The sequence below is a fragment of the Moschus berezovskii genome, chromosome 12 (assembly GCF_049115385.1).
Source record: "Moschus berezovskii isolate FMDL1 chromosome 12, NW_MosBer_1.0, whole genome shotgun sequence".
NCBI classification, from domain to species: Eukaryota; Metazoa; Chordata; class Mammalia; order Artiodactyla; family Moschidae; genus Moschus; species Moschus berezovskii.
The window spans coordinates 66538999-66556825 of NC_142471.1; the positions used below are offsets into that span (position 1 = coordinate 66538999).

At 41.9% G+C, this 17827-nt stretch overlaps 1 protein-coding gene across 1 annotated transcript in view; it reads left to right on the forward strand.

The window, feature by feature from the left end:
- Positions 1 to 7609: 7609 nt before the first annotated feature.
- The window catches only part of ABCC2 (ATP binding cassette subfamily C member 2), a 71619-nt gene continuing 61401 nt past the window's right edge, over positions 7610 to 17827 (forward strand). Inside the window, exons 1-2 of the mRNA XM_055424893.2 lie at positions 7610 to 8388; positions 10546 to 10719. Of these exons, the coding sequence (XP_055280868.2) occupies positions 8356 to 8388; positions 10546 to 10719 (207 nt within the window). The 5' untranslated portion in view covers positions 7610 to 8355. The remainder of the gene's footprint in view (positions 8389 to 10545; positions 10720 to 17827) is intronic.

The following is a 17827-nucleotide window of genomic DNA, read 5'->3' on the forward strand; positions in this document are numbered from 1 at the left end:
ACTGTGAGAACCTCCTCAAGGTAAAACTCATAGGTGTGTGGGGTTCCCCTATAACTTGAGAGCCATGGATCTGTTTTTGTTTTTGTTTTGGCCACTCCTCACAGCATATGGGAATTTTAGTGCCTAACCAAGGATTGAAACTATGTCCCCTATATTGGAAACATGTAGTCTTAACCCCGGGACTGCCAGGGAAATTCCTATCCTCTTGAATCTTATTGATGTCTCAGACTTGACTGAGACTCAGTCATCCAGAGGAGATTTGTTAAGATCTAGAAGCAAATGAATGCTGTCTTGGAGGGATTCACAGAACTACTTTATACTGATTTGATTAAAAATTTTGATGAAAGTAAGCTGGAGTTGCTGATGTTCAACCTTAGCAATGTGAACATAAATGACTGAAGATAGTATTTATTTACAAGATGGGCTACTCCCCAGACCACCCTGTCATTCAGTGGTTCTGGAAGGCTGGTCTGCTGATGGATGCTGAGAAGCATATCCAGTTACTGCAGTTTGTTACGTGAACATCCTGAGTACCTATGAATGGATTTGCCGAACTTTATGGTTCCAGTCGGAGAAGGCAATGGCAAGCCACTCCAGTACTCTTGCCTAGAAAATCCCATGGATAGAGGAGCCTGGTAGGCTGCAGTCCGTGGGGTCACTAAGGGTCAGACACGACTGAGCGACTTCACTTTCACACATTGGAGAAGGAAATGACAACCCACTCCAGTGTTCTTGCCTGGAGAATCCCAGGGATGGGGGAGCCTGGTGGGCTTCCGTCTATGGGGTCACACAGAGTCGGACACGACTGAAGTGACTTAGCAGCAGCAGCAGCAACAGACTTGACCCACTCCAGTGTTCTTGCCTGGAGAATCCCAGGGAAGGGGGAGCCCGGTGGGCTTCCATCTATGGGGTCACACAGAGTTGGACATGACTGAAGTGACTTAGCAGCAGCAACAGACTTGACAGAGGCAATGGCAGAAGAGCAGTCTCAGGGAGTGACTCTTGGAGCAGAGCTTTAGCTTTTGCACTTGCCCAAGTTCAGATGTGGGATATCAGTCCCAGGTCACATTCTTCCATTTTCTACCACAAATTATCAACAGGGTAATATCCACTGAATACACTAATTATGTTTCAGGAGGATTTATTCTATTGATGTTATGCTGCTGTAGGCAAGGCCCTTAATATTTTATATACTTTTAAATAAATAACCCTCTCAGTGACCCTGACTCTCAAAAACTGAACCTCTATCAATTAGTCAATTATAGTTCAGCTTTCTCTACCCTGGCACTGGTTCTGCAGAAATTGTAGTTCATGGATTTTTGTTCTAGTAAATCATGATTCCCTGTACTCACCTGGCTCCCCAGTTTGGGGGACAGCAGTTTGCCCTGTGATCTCACTTCTCTTATCCTTGTAAGAAAAGTTGCTGACTTTTCCATTGGTTACTTATTAAAATGGAATGGTAACTTTCATGCCACTCACATGCCAGAACCACCCACTTCATTTTTCATTTAATGTTATATGTATATTCCATCTTTGCCAGTACATATTCTATAAGCATTTGTTCTGATGAAATTTAGTTCCTCTACTCTCTTCTTTTGGCTATGCAAAATATGTAAGTACAAACAAGTAAAAATCCTGCTTGTCTTGGTCAACCACAAATTGACACCTGCCATGGGTGCTTGCCATCTACCTCTATAAGAATTAAATTACATGCTGCTGCAGCTGCTGACCTCCAACACCCCCTGAAGGAGTTTAGGGTGGAAAGCAAAAATGAGGCACTCTACTCCAGGAAACCAGCAGGACGGCTCTTTAGATAGATATTCTCAGGAGCTGATTTTATGAGCCCAATTCTTGTATCTCCTCATATCTAAAAAAGCTCTAAAGTTCTTCACAGTGATGATAGTTTCCCATGACTAGCGGAAACTTCACGAGACCAGCAGAAACTTTCTGCAAAAAATATGTGCTTTACTGTATGTACTCTCCCTTTGCCAACATCACATATGTACTATCTTTTCCCCTACCTCTTTGGAATAGTTTCTCAGAGCTATCTGAGGTGCTGTTCCCTGGGCTGCAGTTTTCACATTGCCCCAAATAAAACTTGACTTGTAACCCTCGCATTGTGCATTTTTTTTAGTCGACACTTTAAAGCATGATTATAATTTTTGTTAGTCACCTTTGATTCCTCTTACTTGCAATAGACAGCATGAGGGTTTTCATTTAATTTTTAGAAAATGATCCTGTTCACACCGTACCACTCATCAGGTCTTCTCTTAAAGCCCGATGAATATTACCAAGCATAGCTAATTTGCTCTCACAACTTACTTGCTAGCCAAACTCAGTAAATAAATCCTCCTCCTTTAACTTGAGAAATAGAGGTCTAACATCATTATCAGAGAATAACTTAGGTCTTTTGTTAGGTCTGCAACAATGGTGTTGCTTTTCAATCAAATTTTTAAAAGAATAAAACTTGCTTAGAGTTTGGCAACTTATAAATCTTGATTTAGGTAAAGGATCATTTAAATTTTTTAATTGTCTAACTTTTAATAACAGTTTCTTCTTTTGCCTTAGAGTTCTGAAGGGGTGCAAATTGGAATTCTGTGTTAATTTAGAAGCTTTAGTATGCTAGCCAAGGAAAGCTGACCCCTGTATGCTGGAGGTTGTTGCTTTCAGTTTTAAAGCCCCTTGGATATTGTCCTTCATTGTCATTTAGTCACTCAATCATGTCCCACTCTTTTGCAACCCCATGGTCCGTAGCCCTCCAGATTCCTCTGTCCATGGGATTTCCCAGGCAAGCATTACTGGAGTGGGTTGCTATTTTCTTCTGCAGATGATCTTTCTGACCCAGGGATCAAACCTCCATCTCCTTCATTCACAAGCAGATTCTTTACCGCTGGACCACCAGGGAAGCAGATACTATCCTTTATTAAAGCCAGAATTTCCTACAGAGATTTATGCATTTTTTTAATCATCCCTGGTAAAGGAATTTCATTTTGCAAATGTTGACAACTAATGGGTAAACATGAAAAAAGCTAATGGTTTAGAGGGAGGAAGAAGGCTCTGACCCTTACAATTGCACGATGGAGGAGCCTCGTAGGCTGCAGTCCGTGGAGTTGCTAAGGGTTGGACACAACTGAGCGACTTCACTTCCACTTTTCACTTTCATACATTGGAGAAGGAAATGGCAACCCACTCCAGTGTTCTTGCCTGGAGAATCCCAGGGACGGGGGAGCCTGGTGGGCTTCCGTCTATGGGGTCACACAGAGTCGGACACGACTGAAGTGACTTAGCAGCATCATATATGCAGTATACACAATGTACTATAACTCTGATCAGAAGCACATGATGATAACAACTTCTGAAACATACAGTTTTAAATGCCAGGAAATGTAACCCAGCAGGACCCTATAGGGCCTTTCTGGAACAGACCCCTCCCTTGTATCCTCTGCTGAAGTACACAGATAATAGTATCTGATGCACGTTTCTTGAGTCGTTTCACAAATGCTAAGTTGAAAAAGACTCTTGAGAGTCCCTTGGACTGCAAGGAGATCAAACCAGTCCATCCTAAAGGAAATCAGTCCTGGATATTCATTGGAAGGCTGATGCTGAAACTGAAACTCCAATACTTTGGCCACCTCATGCGAAGAACTGACTCATTAGAAAAGACCCTGATGATGGGAAAGATGGAAGGCAGGAGAAGAAAGGGACGACAGAGGATGAGATGGTTGGATGGCATCACTGACTCGATGGACATGAGTTTGAGCAAGCTACGGGAGTTGATAACGGACAGGGAAGCCTGGCATGCTGCAGCCCATGGGATCACAAAGAGTCAGACACAACTGAGCGACTGAACTGAAAATCACCACAACATGGAAGAGATTAACTACTTGATGATCATGAGCACATAGCTCCCAGACCTCCTGAAGTCTTAACCTCTCTGACACTGCCCTGTTACCTCACCATCAACCAATCAGAGAGTTGTGCATGAGCCCATTGCTTACCTAGGATGCCCCTCCCTCAGGTCACTTTTTAAAATGCTTTGCTGTAGCCTAGGGATGAGTTCTGGTGTTTTGAGTGGTACCTCCCCTGGGCTCTTTGCTTGACAGCCTGCAGTAAGTGCTGTACCTTTCTTCAGCACAACCCAGCTCAGTAGACTGGCTTTACTGTGCACCGGCAAGCGGACCCAAGTTTGGTTTAGTAGCAGAAATGCCAGAATTATAACAGACAAAAGCAAATACACAAGGCTAACAAACACAGATTTCCTGTTGTTTGCCACTGGCCACAAAATGGATTCTTGTCGAATGCCACTTGGCAGAAATTGCCACTGATGAGTGGTCAGACATACAAAATCCAACATTGCTGGTACCAGAGGAGAAGACTAATTTGATAAACAAAAATCCAAAAAGCCACTTGGCTAGTGAGAGCCAAAAAGCTCAATACCGTTTATACCACTCACCAGAAGAGCCAGGAAAGGTGAGCTGTGGACCTCACTCCGCTGGAATGAGGTTCATTTTCAGGCGTGTACTTCTCTTGGGCTCTGATAATAGAACTCAGGTGGGAAAGTCAGTAAAGCTTTCTGGGTGGTTTACTCTCATCGCTGCTTCCTACTTTCTATTTTCTTAGAACATATTCTGCCCTGCTGCCTGCTCCTACCCCTCCATCCCCCACTTGCCCTTTCCAAGGATGGTTGGGTGGGGTGATCTTGCATCCCATGAAGGTGGAATTGCATTAGAGGGGTTCTCTCAGCTCTTCTGCATCTGCCCTAACTTCCTGTAGGTGAAAGCTTAGAAAACCCCAGTGTTTACTCTCAGCTCTCCTAACTGCCTCCTTCCGTTTTGTTGTACTGTTCTCAGCACTTGGTAAGACTGGTGTGGCAAAGAGTTGGGCATTGGGCAGTCTTGAAACCCCACAACTCAGATGGGACTCGAACCCAGCCAAAACCGAGGTTGGGACTTGAACCTACTGGCTAGGACTCAAATCTACTGTCTTTTAATTGATATCTCACACCTGGTCTCAGGACTTAATGAAGCTCAGGTTCTCTATGTTTCAGCACAGAGGAATTCAGTGAGAGGCAAAGTGATAGGTAAGAAGTGGGTTTATTTAGAGATACATACTCCACAGACAGAATGCTGTTCATCTCAAAAGGTGAGAGACCCTGAAATATGGGGTGGTTAGTTTTTACAGACTGGGTAATTTCATAGGTTAATGAATGGGAAGATTTTTCCAACTATTTTGGGGAAGGGGCAGGGATATCCAGGAACTGGGAAAACACTTTTGGACTTTTATGGTTGGCCTTTATATGGTCATGGCACCAGTGGGCATGTTATTTAGCATGCTGATATATTACAGTGAGGGTATAATGAGGCTTAAGGTCTAATGGAAGTTGAATCTTCTGCCATCTTGGACCTGATCAGTTCTAACCAGTTTATGTTCGAATGTGTCATTCTTGAAGGGTTATGCCCTGCCCCCTTCTCTCCTGTTTCACTCTTTCTTGGGCTCCTCTTTCTGTCAGCCCCACAAAAGACCTAGAAAAGTCTGTTAGAAAATAGACTGGTTTATCCTCAACCCCCTTCATGGTACACTTCGCCTCCCTGCTGCATTTCAGCAGAGATGAAAGCTGCTGTGGCTCTCTTCTGTCTTATAAAGGTCTTGTTTCTGAGGTTTTGTTGGCAAACTTTTCATTAAAGGGTCAAATAGTAAATATTTGGAGCTTTGTGACCCAAGAGGCAAAATTGAGCAGCCTTTTTTTTTTTTCCTTTAATTTGGCTGTGCTGGGTCTTAGTTGCAGCACACAGGATCTTTGTTGCTGCATGAGGTCATCTTTTATCTTTGGCATGAGAAGTCTCAGTTGTGGCATGTAGGATCGATCTAGTTCCCTGGCCAGGGATGGAACCCAGGTCCCCTGCACTGGGAGCAGAGTCTTAATCACTGGACCACCAAGGAAATCCCCAAATTAAGTAGTTTTTATTGAAAGGCTGCTCATATTGAAGAGTCTTTTTCACATTTTATAATTAAAAATGTAAAAATCAGTCTCAGCTCCAGGGCCAGACAAAAATATAGGTGTCAGATTGATTTGTCCCATGGGTGAAAGCAATCTCTAGTTTGGTTCATGTAGATTTCTTTGTATCCTCACTGGTGAGTTTTGAAAACTATATAATGATGTCATCTTTCCAGCTTGTTTCTGTTAGTATGGTCAGAGGGCTGTGCCAAAAACCACTATGCTAACGTCATGCCCTTATCTGATCCTGGATCTGATCTCATTCCAAGACCTAAATCACTTTCTGTTATTGACACATAGAAAAGCGTGGAAGTTCATCTCACAGCTATCTTCTCAGAAGATAATTAAATGACTTTGAATAAAATATATACATCGTTCAGGTGTTAATAATCCAGAACATATCCACTGGTACTAGTGGTAAATATTTTTTATCATTTGTGAATTTGAATAACCAAATTATATTTAACCTTAGGCCAATCATTAAAAATAGTATAAATTATACACATATGTATGTGTACATTAAAGTAGACATTATTCTTTTGTTAGTCTCTGTTGATAGTCTGCATATAACCACAGAACAAAGGGCTTTCTTGTGTTGACCACCAAAATGGTTCCACTTAATCCTCCCAATGATGGTGTTTGCACTTTAATATGTTGGTAAGCATATCTGGCTCCGGGAGTTGGTGATGGACAGGGAGGCCTGGCATGCTGTGATTAGTGGGGTCGCGGAGAGTCGGACACGACTGAGCGACTGAACTGAACTGAACTGAAGCATATCTGGCTTGCCATTATTGTAGAATGTCCTAATTTTTGAAAGAACATTTGCCTTACTAGGGGAAGCAGGTAATGGGGAATGTCCAAGGAGTTTCAGTCTAGGAACAGTTAGAAATGGTTCAGTTCAGTTCAGTCACTCAGTCATGTCCAACTCTTTGCGACCCCATGGACTGCAGCACGCCAGGCCTCCCTGTCCATCACCAACTCCCAGAGTTTACCCAAACTCCGGTCCATTGAGTTGGTGATGCCATCCAACCACCTCATCCTCTGTCATCCCCTTCTCTTCCTGCCTTCAATCTTTCCCAGCATCAGGGTCTTTTCAAATGAGTCAGCTCTTCACATCAGGTGGCCAAAGTATTGGAATTTCAGCTTCAACATAGAAATGGTTAAGATGGTAAATTTTACATTACACATTTTTTTTACCACAACACAAAAAAATTTTCTTTAAAGATATTATTACATAAATAATTCCTGATAATTATGTAAACTTTAGAAAATACAAGCAAAAAGGAAAATAAAATCACCCACATTTTATTGCATGGATGTATAAATCATATGTAGATTCACATTTGGATTTGCTATTTTATAACCTGACTTTTCAAGCAAAGTTTACACTAATTTTAGTTTAGTTGTTTTTGTTTTTTTTTTTTCTGGCTATGTTGGGTCTTAGTAGCTGTGCATGGGCTATATATAGTTGCAGTGAGCAGGGGCTGTTCTTCCTTGTGGTGGGTGGGCTCCTCATTGTGGTGGCTTCTCTTGTGGAGCATGGACTCTAGGCATGTGGGCTTCAGTAGCTGCAGTGCACAGGCTCAGTAGTTTCAGCTCCCAGGCTCTGGAACTTGGGCTCAGTTGTTCTGCAGCATGTGGGATCTTCCTGGACCAGGGATCGAATTGGTATCCCCTACATTGCAAGGTGATTGTTAACCATGGACCACCAGGGAAGCCCTTACACTATTTTTAACCATGTTTTAAGTTCTATGTTCTTAATTGAAAATGCAGAGAAGTAGGGTATTTTACACTTCTTTAAACTCTAAGACCTCAAGGTAGAAGTGCAATGGCACATTTAGGAGTACATGCCTTCCCGTTGATGCTTCTCTTTTTAGGTTATGTGTCCTCAGGAGAAGTAAAGTCTCCACTCCTGATTTGTCAGCCAGCTCTACTGACATCTTTCAGTGGTTCCTTTTACCCATCTATAGAGGCTTCTGGTACTTTGGGAACAGGTCTATCTACCTGTCCCTGGGGCTTTTCAGTCACATGTCTATCTACTGAAGTCATTCAGTTGTGTCCAACTCTTTGCAACCCTGTGGACTGTAACCTACCAGGATCCTCCGTCCATGGGATTCTCCAGGCAAGAATACTGGAGTGGGTTGCCATTTCCTTCTCTGGGGTAATGTAAATACACATCTGAACAAGGTTAACGATTAAATTGTTGAGTTGAAAGGTCAGAAGACCTGCGTTTGTTGGAACATCAGAATAGGAGATAAAGAACCTCTTGAAACTAGCCTTCTACCTTCTCTGAGGAAAAGCATAAATAAGAAACAGCACAGTCATACGAGAGTCTTCATCCCAGAAGTGATCCAGGAATCATGCTGGATACTTTCTGCAACTCCACTTTTTGGGTAAGTAAATCACACTTATTCTCACTGACTCTTCTCAGCTCAGAATAAGTAGCAGATTAGCCTAGAGTGACTACTAATAAGAACTAGAAAAGTTAGATATGCAGTTTGTCTAAAGCTCAGGGGTTTTTTATTTGTTTGTTTAAAGATAAGTCATAATATCTCCAGCGGATATTCTGTGTGGGAGAGATAATATATTTATTTTTCTAAGATATGTTTATCGCATCCCAGACTCTTTTCTCGGAATAGGTAGCTGCAAAATTGCCTTCTCTAAAGAGAAATATGGAAAAAGCTTCCAATTTCATTAATCTTAGGAGGAATTGTTTGTGGAGTAGGAGGAAGAAGAGATGATCTATGTTTGAGCTTTGCTGATAAATGTTGATGTTGAAATGATACTGATATGTTCTAAAGGGACTGGCAATTAGTGAGATGGACTAGAAGTTAAGGCTAGGGGTGCAAATTTGGGCATGAAGAGCACTGAGTATTTTAGAACCGTTAGAGAGGAGAATTCAAGACAGGGTGAGCAACAGTACCACATGGTTTAGTGAAATAGAAATTTAGGGATTTTGAGAAAGTCTGGTTGGCAGACTCCTAGCATCAGAATCAACTGGAGTGCTTGTTAAATTAGCTTAACCGTCTTAGTAATTCTTTCACATTCTAAAGTTAGATAATTTTACGAGAGCAGGAATGAGATAGCAGAGCACGTGGACAGCACTTCCCATCCTAGAAAGAAACTGGGGCCCAAGGTGCTTGAGGCCCAGACGTGGCTGATGCTGAAAGCTCAATTTCTCTGTCCACCAGTGCCAAATTGAATCTCAGAGACCGAGTTCTGGGTGAATTAAGAAAGAATAGCTTTATTTCTTTGCCAGGCAAAGGGGGCCACAGTGGGCTCTTGCTCTCAAAACCGTGTGTCCTACCTCGCAGAAGATAATGAAAAGTTTTATAGCAATTGTTCAAAGAGGATGTGACCAGCTCCTGGACATTCTCCTGGTGGGTTGGTGGTGAGGAAAGTAGAAAACGGCATTGTCTCCAGCTGGCCAGGGGTCTGCATGCTTGTGGGCAGCATGCTATCTTTAATCTTTAACTTCTCCCACCTGGAGGGGGTTTCAGTATCTGCAAAATAACGCCAAGATATTGTTATATGTATCTGTTGATGGAGAAGCAAGGACCTTGCCCCAAGGCTGAGCTTGACCAGTTTGTTTTCCCTCTTATCTCGCATCCCCTCCCTTCCCTAATTAAAAACTGCTTGAATCTGCCCATTGGAACTCAAGGAAGTTTCTGGAGGCTGACTGAAGGCTGTTTCCTATAAGGCTTTGTGCCCAGGAACCCCACCGGGCCCTGCACAGTATTGTGTACACCACAGGAAAGGGGGCTTACCATGCCCCAGGATCGCACCAAGTCATCTCAAGAGAATTCTGAGAATCATTTGACAGATCACCCTGGTCAGGGAACCTCAATCTTTAAAGAGTGTGCAAACAGCTGTACAAAGCAAAAAATGTTTGCAAGAAGATCTACCCTCACATGACTCAGATACAAGAACTGGTGCCCCCACCTTCACCTGACAAGATACTTCTGTTTATTGCAGGATGCAAAGTCTAGTAGGAAACTTGCTGGGAATAAGCCTTCCTTCCAATGTGCTTCTGCTGCTCCTTAGCCTAAGGCCCTTTCAGGTTCCAACTTCAGCCCTTGGGGCCATAGGAGATTAATTGCCCTGGTGTAACTAAGCACTCCGCAGCCTGCAGGTTTGGTGTTTGTCTGTGAGTTCGGTCAGTGCTAAAAATTAGAATAAATTTTTATATCCTAGGATTATTCTCCTCTTTGGATTGTGGAATGGTCCCTCTTCTTCCCCCAACTTGGCAGATGTAGTGAAATTAAATTTGTACAGCTGGTGGAGAAATTCGCTTAGAATCGCAGGAAGAAAGGTTTTTAGAGGTTTGCATCATTCAGTCAGAAAAGTCACCAACTGGCATTAAATGGTGATGTTTATATCAATGGAGTTGGATAGGAAAATACAGCTAGTTGAAGGGTCAGGCTAAATAGGGATATAGAACTGAGTTAGAACTGTTTGGAAGTGAGGGTAGGGGTGGTAATGGGCTGGGGATTGGTATTCTCTCTTAAAAAATGCATATATCCAACAGTCATTCGATTTTGATCCCCCAGAATTCCTCATTGTTGGATAGCCCGGAGGTGGACCTGCCACTTTGTTTTGAGCAGACTGTTCTGGTGTGGATTCCCTTGGGCTTCCTTTGGCTCCTGGCCCCTTGGCAGCTTCTCCATGTATGTAGATCCAGGACCAAGAAATCTTCTATAACCAAACTCTACATTGCCAAGCAGGTAAGGGAACTCTACTATTTTCAAGCGAATTTTGCAGTATGCGATAGAGAACATTTCTTGGTGGTCCAAGAGTCTTCTTCCCTGTCCGTGCCAGTTTTCCCAGGTTCTGCTGTCTCAGGTAGAGCCATGCTCTGGAGGCCCCTGCTTCCACCTGCCCTGTGCCTCCCTGACCCCTGCCATATTCCCTAGTTAAGATTAATTTGATTTTTGCATAAGAATGACTCAGAAGTCTTATGGATATTGGACTCCAGAAACACCAAAGATGAGTGATCAGTCAGTTGAATAGCTGTCTTTTCAGCATTTGAAAAGCAAACACTGGATTATCTACCTTTACTGCATGTGTGTGTACTCAGTTGTATCCAATTCTTTGTGACCCCACGAACTGTAGCCCGCCAGGCTCCTCTGTCCATGGAATTTTCCAGGCAAGATCACTGGAGTGGGTTGCCATTTCCTCCTCCAGGTGATCTTCCTGACCCAGGGATTGAACCCACATCTCTAGTGTCTCCTGAATTGGCAGGCAGATTCTTTACCACTAGCGCCACTGGGAAGTGCATGTATGTATCTTCAAGCTGTTCTCATTAATCAGGAGACTATAATTCAGTTGGCACCTACCATGAGGTAAAAATGAACTACCAAAAGTGTCTGCACCACTCAGGCAATCTGAACATCATTCTTCTCCCCAGACTTGGATCTGAAATAGGGCTTCCATTACCCCCAGAGTCAACCCTGGGTCTGGATGGTCGCTCACCGTAAAGGCAGGATGGGTATGTGCTCATTGTGACCTGCCTGAGTAGGGAAATAATGGAAAGGGGCTGCAGGAGAAAGCCCAGGAGGAATGCGGGTAGGTGCCTCTTAGCTGGCTGCACCGGCTGCACTGATTAATGCAGAGAAGAACTTGTGGGAACTGAGAGATCTTCAATTGAGCTTGTGAAGCTACCTCTTAGTAACTGTCACCTGCTGCTTTTCACTAGGGCTTTTTCTATCTTGTCCTGATTATTAAATAGGATTTTAGACTGACAAATTAGATTTGGTGTTCTGTGAGCATACAGATCAATGAACCCAGGTTGTTGCAGCCTAAAAAGAAGGCAGGAAGAAATTTGTCCAGAGGAAGTTGAATTTGCACCGACACTCTGAGGTAGTGGAGGGCCTTGTCTACTCTAGATAGAAGAACAGTCTGTGAGGGCCTGGAACAGGGTCACTGTCTCCCTCGTAGAGCTGAGTGCCTGGCACAGGGCCGAGGACTTGGCATGGCATTTGCTGAACGCTGGTATAAATCCATTCTAGGAATAGGAATGGGATCAAGAGTGGGTCACTTTGAACATCAAACATCACGCTTCAGTACCTTGGGGATGAGACAGAGCTTCCGGCTAGTCAGTCAAGTTAGCTTCTGTCATTTTCTGGAGCTTCTAAGCAAAGGTTAGTAAATCAGTATCCCATTTCTTATCATAGCTATTAACTTTAAAAAACTTTATTGAGAAATAACTCACATATCTTATTAATACAATTTTACCCATTTAAATACATTTTTTTTTAGTATTTTCATGATCTGTGTAAGCCATCACCACAGTCAATTTTAGAACATTTTCCCCCTCAAAAACAAATCCTTTATTCATTAACCCATATCTCCCCATCTCCCCTAGCCCTAAGCAACTAATAATCTACTCTTTGCCTCTGCAGTTTCCCTGTTCTAAACATTTCATATGAGTGAAATCCTATAATATATGATTGATTGGCTTCTTTTACTTGGCATAAGGTTTTTCAAGGTTCATACATGTTGTTCAAGGCTTAAACATGATATTCCATTATATGGCTATATTACATTTTGTTTAACTTTCATAACACAAACCTCTAGGTAAAACTCAATAGATAAAAATAAAAGCAGTGCATTTGTTTTTTTTTAATTTCTATAACTAATGATCCACTCACCCTTGCTCATAACTTATAATTTATACTTTTTTTGTCCTCCACCCTAAGAGTGAAAGGTACAGATTAGCTTCCTGTTAAAAATTTCAAGATTCCTCTGAAACAGTCCAAAGTATAACTTCTCAGAAAATAAAAATTCACTACTTCTATGAAATTCACCTTGTTCTTGGCTCAATCCTCAACTTGACTTCATTTCTTCACTTCCTATTCTACTTGCCTTTGGGCTGTTCCTCTCTGACTCTCTTCTTCTCTTTTTTAAAAAAAGTGTTTCACTGCATTGCTTGGTATGTGGGATCTTGTTCCCTAACCAGGGATTGAGGGATGTTAGCTGCCACCCCAGGAATTGAACCTACGTCTCTTCCATTGGAAACATGGAATCTTAACCACTAGACTGCCAGGGAAGTCCCCTCTGACTCTTTTAAATTGTTATTGTTGTTTGGTCATTCAGTTCAGTTCAGTCGCTCAGTTGTGTCTGACTCTTTGCGACCCCATGAATCACAGCACACCAGGCCTCCCTGTCCATCACCAACTCCCGGAGTTCACTCAGACTCATGTCCATCAAGTCGGTGATGCCATCCAGCCATCTCATTCTCTGTCGTCCCCTTCTCCTCCCGCCCCCAATCCCTCCCAACATCAGAGTCTTTTCCAGTGAGTCAACTCGTCGCATGAGGTGGCCAAAGTATTGCAGTTCATCAGTCCTTCCAATGAACACCCAGGATTGATCTCCTTTAGAATTGACTGGTTGGATCTCCTTGCAGTCCAAGGGACTCTCAAGAGTCTTCTCCAGCACCACAGTTCAAAAGCGTCAATTCTTCGGCAATCAGCTTTCTTCACAGTCCAACTCTCATATCCATACATGACCACTGGAAAAACCACAGCCTTGACTAGACGGACATTTGTTGGCAAAGTAATGTCTCTGCTTTTTAATATATTATCTAGGTTGGTCATAACTTTCCTTCCAAGGAGTAATAGTGCAGTGTTTATCTTATCTGGACTAAGTCAATTTGTTTGACTAACCTGGTGAGAGACTACCAGTTTGTTCAAAGGTGCACCCTTTGTTAAAGGGACCCTGTGCTTAAAAATGAATGAGTGAATGAGCTCATATTAAGTCCCAGGGGAACAAAAAAGTTTTGTTCTAGAGGTTATGAAATGGGCTGAGGTCAGATATGCAGCAAAAATGGGCTTATTGTTGAGCTAGTGAGATATGGAAATCATCTTCAGGTATTTGTAGAAGTTTAACATAGGAGATTGTCTAGCTCATTCTGAAAGTGTCGGTCAGCAAGATCAAGTTAAGTTGGTGTAGGTTGTTCCAAGGGAGCTAACTTTAGCTAAATATACAGAACTTTTTCTTTTTTTGTGTGGATGATTTAGCTTTTTTATCCTTTACTCTTATATAAATTTAAAGACAGAAAATCAAAGATATAGAAATTATTTTTAAATTTGAGACAGCTTTATCAGTTGACTTTTCTTTGAGAGGGTTTTAAGTAAGTTCAGTTGTAAAGACCATTACAAAGGTGGAAGAACTTTCTAATAGTAATAACTGTCTGATAGTAGAATGGTCTGCTGGGGGATATAGTTCCTGAAAATGTTGAAACTGAAGTTATACATTTGTCTGCCAGAGAAGTGATGAAAATAGACACCCTATGTAATGGGTCAGAGGTTCAATCAGAGTGCTTTCATAAAGCCCTGGGGAAAGGAAGACTGTGCAGAGGTGGAAAGATATTAAATATAGCCAAACTACTTTTTTTAATATAATACCAATAAGATTGTGTCCCCTTAGGAAGCTGAGTTCAATAAAGTCCATGTGCACTTGAAGCTCCTCCAGTGATTCAGAGATCAAGTGCAAAGCCTATTTAAGGACTTCCGTTCCGTTCCATTCAGTCGCTCAGTCATGTCCGACTCTTTGAGACCCCGTGGACTGTAGCCTACCAGGCTTCTCCGTCCATGGGATTCTCCAGGCAAGAATACTGGAGTGGGTTACCATTTCCTTGGTAATCATCAAACAGGGCTTCTCTGGCAGCTCAGCAGTAAAGAATCTGCCAGCAATGCAAAAGACGCAGGTTCGATCCCTGGGTTGGAAAGATCCCCTGGAGAAGGAAATGGCAACTCACTCCAGTGTTCTTGCCTGGGAAATCCCATGGACACAGGAGCCTGGTGGGCTACAGTCCATGGGGTCACAGAATCAGGTACAGTTCAGTGACTGAACAACCACAGCAATAATTAAACAACCATAATGTTCCCTTGAATGGGATTAAACAATTGCTTCTGATTATAAAAAATGCATTGCTATAGAAAGCTTGATTATGTGATTATTGTAGACATTTTGTTGACTCTAGGGAAATAGACAGTGAAATCATTGATAATTGTTATCACTCTGTACTTCTGTTTTTAATGTTTTGGGATGTTTCCTTTTATTCTCTTTAAAAAACTAAATAAAAAAAGACAAATGTAATAGACACTTCCCTCAACCCTCTACCTTCTAGTTTTATTCTCCAGTGGCTGCTATTTTTAATTATGTTGATGGCAACCTCTGTATCTGCAAATAATGTTTTCATTCTGTGTTTCCTGATCCATCAACTTCAATAAAGACATATTTATGTCCTCTATAAAAGACAAGGAATTTATTCTTTGACCCAACTCCCTAGCTTCCTTTGCATCTTTTCCTCTTTCTCTCAGTTCTTTAATTCTATATTCTCTATTAATTAAGTCCTTTAATTATTTTCTGTTCTTCTGTAGGTTATACCTAAAAATCTGCCATCAATTTAATTTAATTGGCCATGCCATGCAGCCTGCAGGATCTTAGTTTCCCAACCAGGGATTGAATCAGGGGCCATGGCAATGAAAGCCCAGAATCCTAACCACTGGACCGCCAAGGAACTCCCCTCCCCATGCCCTTCTTTTCCCATCAATTTTAGACTCTAGTTCTTCCTTTCTTCTTTCTTAACTGAGGTATCAGTCAGTTCAGTTCAGTCGCTCAGTCGTGTCCGACTCTCCGCGACCCCATGAATCACAGCACGCCAGGCCTCCCTGTCCATCACCAACTCCCGGAGTACACTCAAACTCATGTCCACAGAGTTGGTAATGCCATCCAGCCATCTCATTCTCCGTCGTCCCCTTTTCCTCCCACCCCCAACCTTTCCCAGCATCAGAGTCTTTTCCAGTGAGTCAACTCGTTGCATGAGGTGGCCAAAGTATTGCAGTTTCAGCTTTAGCATCAGTCCCTCCAATGAACATCCAGGATTGATCTCCCTTAGAATGGACTGGTTGGATCTCCTTGCAGCATAAGGGACTCTCAAGAGTCTTCTCCAACACCACAGTTCAAAAGCATCGATTCTTCGGCAATCAGCCTTCTTCACAGTCCAACTCTCACATCCATACATGACCACGGGAAAAACCATAGCCTTGACTAGACGGACCTTTGTTGGCAAAGTAATGTCTCTGCTTTTTAATATAGTATCAAGATTGGTCATAACTTTCCTTCCAAGGAGCAAGCGTCTTTTAATTTCATGGCTGCAATCAGCATCTGCAGTGATTTTGGAGCCCAAAAAACGTTGTATAAATTGAAGGTGCACAATGTATTATTTGATCCATTTATATATTGCGATATAGTTACCACCATATCCTTGGCTAACTAACACTTCTATCATGTCACAAAATTATCTTTTGTGTGTATGTGTGAGAGACAGAGAACATTTAAGATCTACTCTCTTAGTAACTTTGAAGTATATAATACAATGTTTTGACCATAATCGCAGTGCTGTGTATGACAAACTTGCGGTTAGAAGGTAAGTTCTGGAGATCAAATGAGATTTTTTTCAGTTTATAGTCTTTTTAAAAACTGAGGCACAATTGACATATAATATTATTAGTTTTAGGTGTACACCATAAGTTTGAAATGATCTAGTAAGTCTAGTTAACATCCATCACCATACATAGTTGCAAAAATTTTTTTCTTGTAATGAGAACTTTTAGAATCTACTTTCTTAGCAACCTCAAATATGCAGTACAGTATTGTTTACCTATAGTCACCATGCTGTACATTGTATTTTCTACTTGAGCCCCTTTGTGTAAGACAAGAAAATTAGCGCCTCCAAATTTCTTGGAGAACAGCCTCATAAAATTTTCAGAAGAAAAAAAAGTAAATAAAGTCTTTGGGTCCCTGCTTTCTGAAAATGTTGATCTGGATGTGGAAGGCTAGGTTGAAGCATTTTTTTCAACTCTAAAGATATTGCTCTGTTGTTCTTCAAATCTTGTGCTACCAAGTTAGAATTCTTCTCATTCCTTGTTATCCTCTCTAGAAACTTTTATCCTCTTTATTGTTAATGTCCTGAAATTTCATGAGCGTGTTTACATGGGTCTTTTTTCATTCAATGAATTCTACACTGTTAATCTAAAGACTCATGTCTTCCTTATCTCTGGGAAATTTTTATATATTAATCTTTTCATTTTTTTCCTATAATTTTAAAATTCCATATCTCTAGAACTTCTTTTCGATATTGGACTCTTCGAATTGATCCTCCTCAACTTTTTTTTTAAGATACTTTAAAAAATTCTTATTTTTGGCTGCTCTGGGTTTTCGTTGCTATTCATGGTCTTTCTCTGGTTGCAGCGAGGAGGGGCTATTCTCTAGTTTCAGTGTTGGGCTTCTCACTGCTGTGGCTTCTCTTGTTGCAGAGCACAGGCTCTAGGGTGTCTGGGCTTCAGTAGTTGCAGTGCATGGGCTTAATTGCCCCATGGTATGTGGAATCTTCCCAAACCAGGGATCGAACCCATGTCCCTTGCACTAGCAGGCAGACTCCCAACCACTGGATCACCAGGGAAGTCCTCAACTTCTTTTCAGAATTTCTTTTTCTCTTTTCCCCTGTGTTCTGAGAGATTTTCCTAATTTTTTTCTTTTAATCATCCTAAAGTGCCTTTATTTTAGCAATAATGGGTTTTATTCCTAAGAATAAAATTCTTAATTCCTGAACAAGAAAAAAAAATTTGGCCAAGCAGGGTGGCCTTTGAGTTCTTAGCTCCTTGAGTAAGAATTGAACCTGTGCTCCCTGCAGTGGAAGCACAGAGTCCTAATCACTGGACCACCGGGGAAGTCCCCTGAATATACCTTTTTCTGACAGCAACATATTAGTGGATGCGAGAATCCCAGGGAAGGGGGAGCCTGGTGGGCTTCCGTCTATGGGGTCAC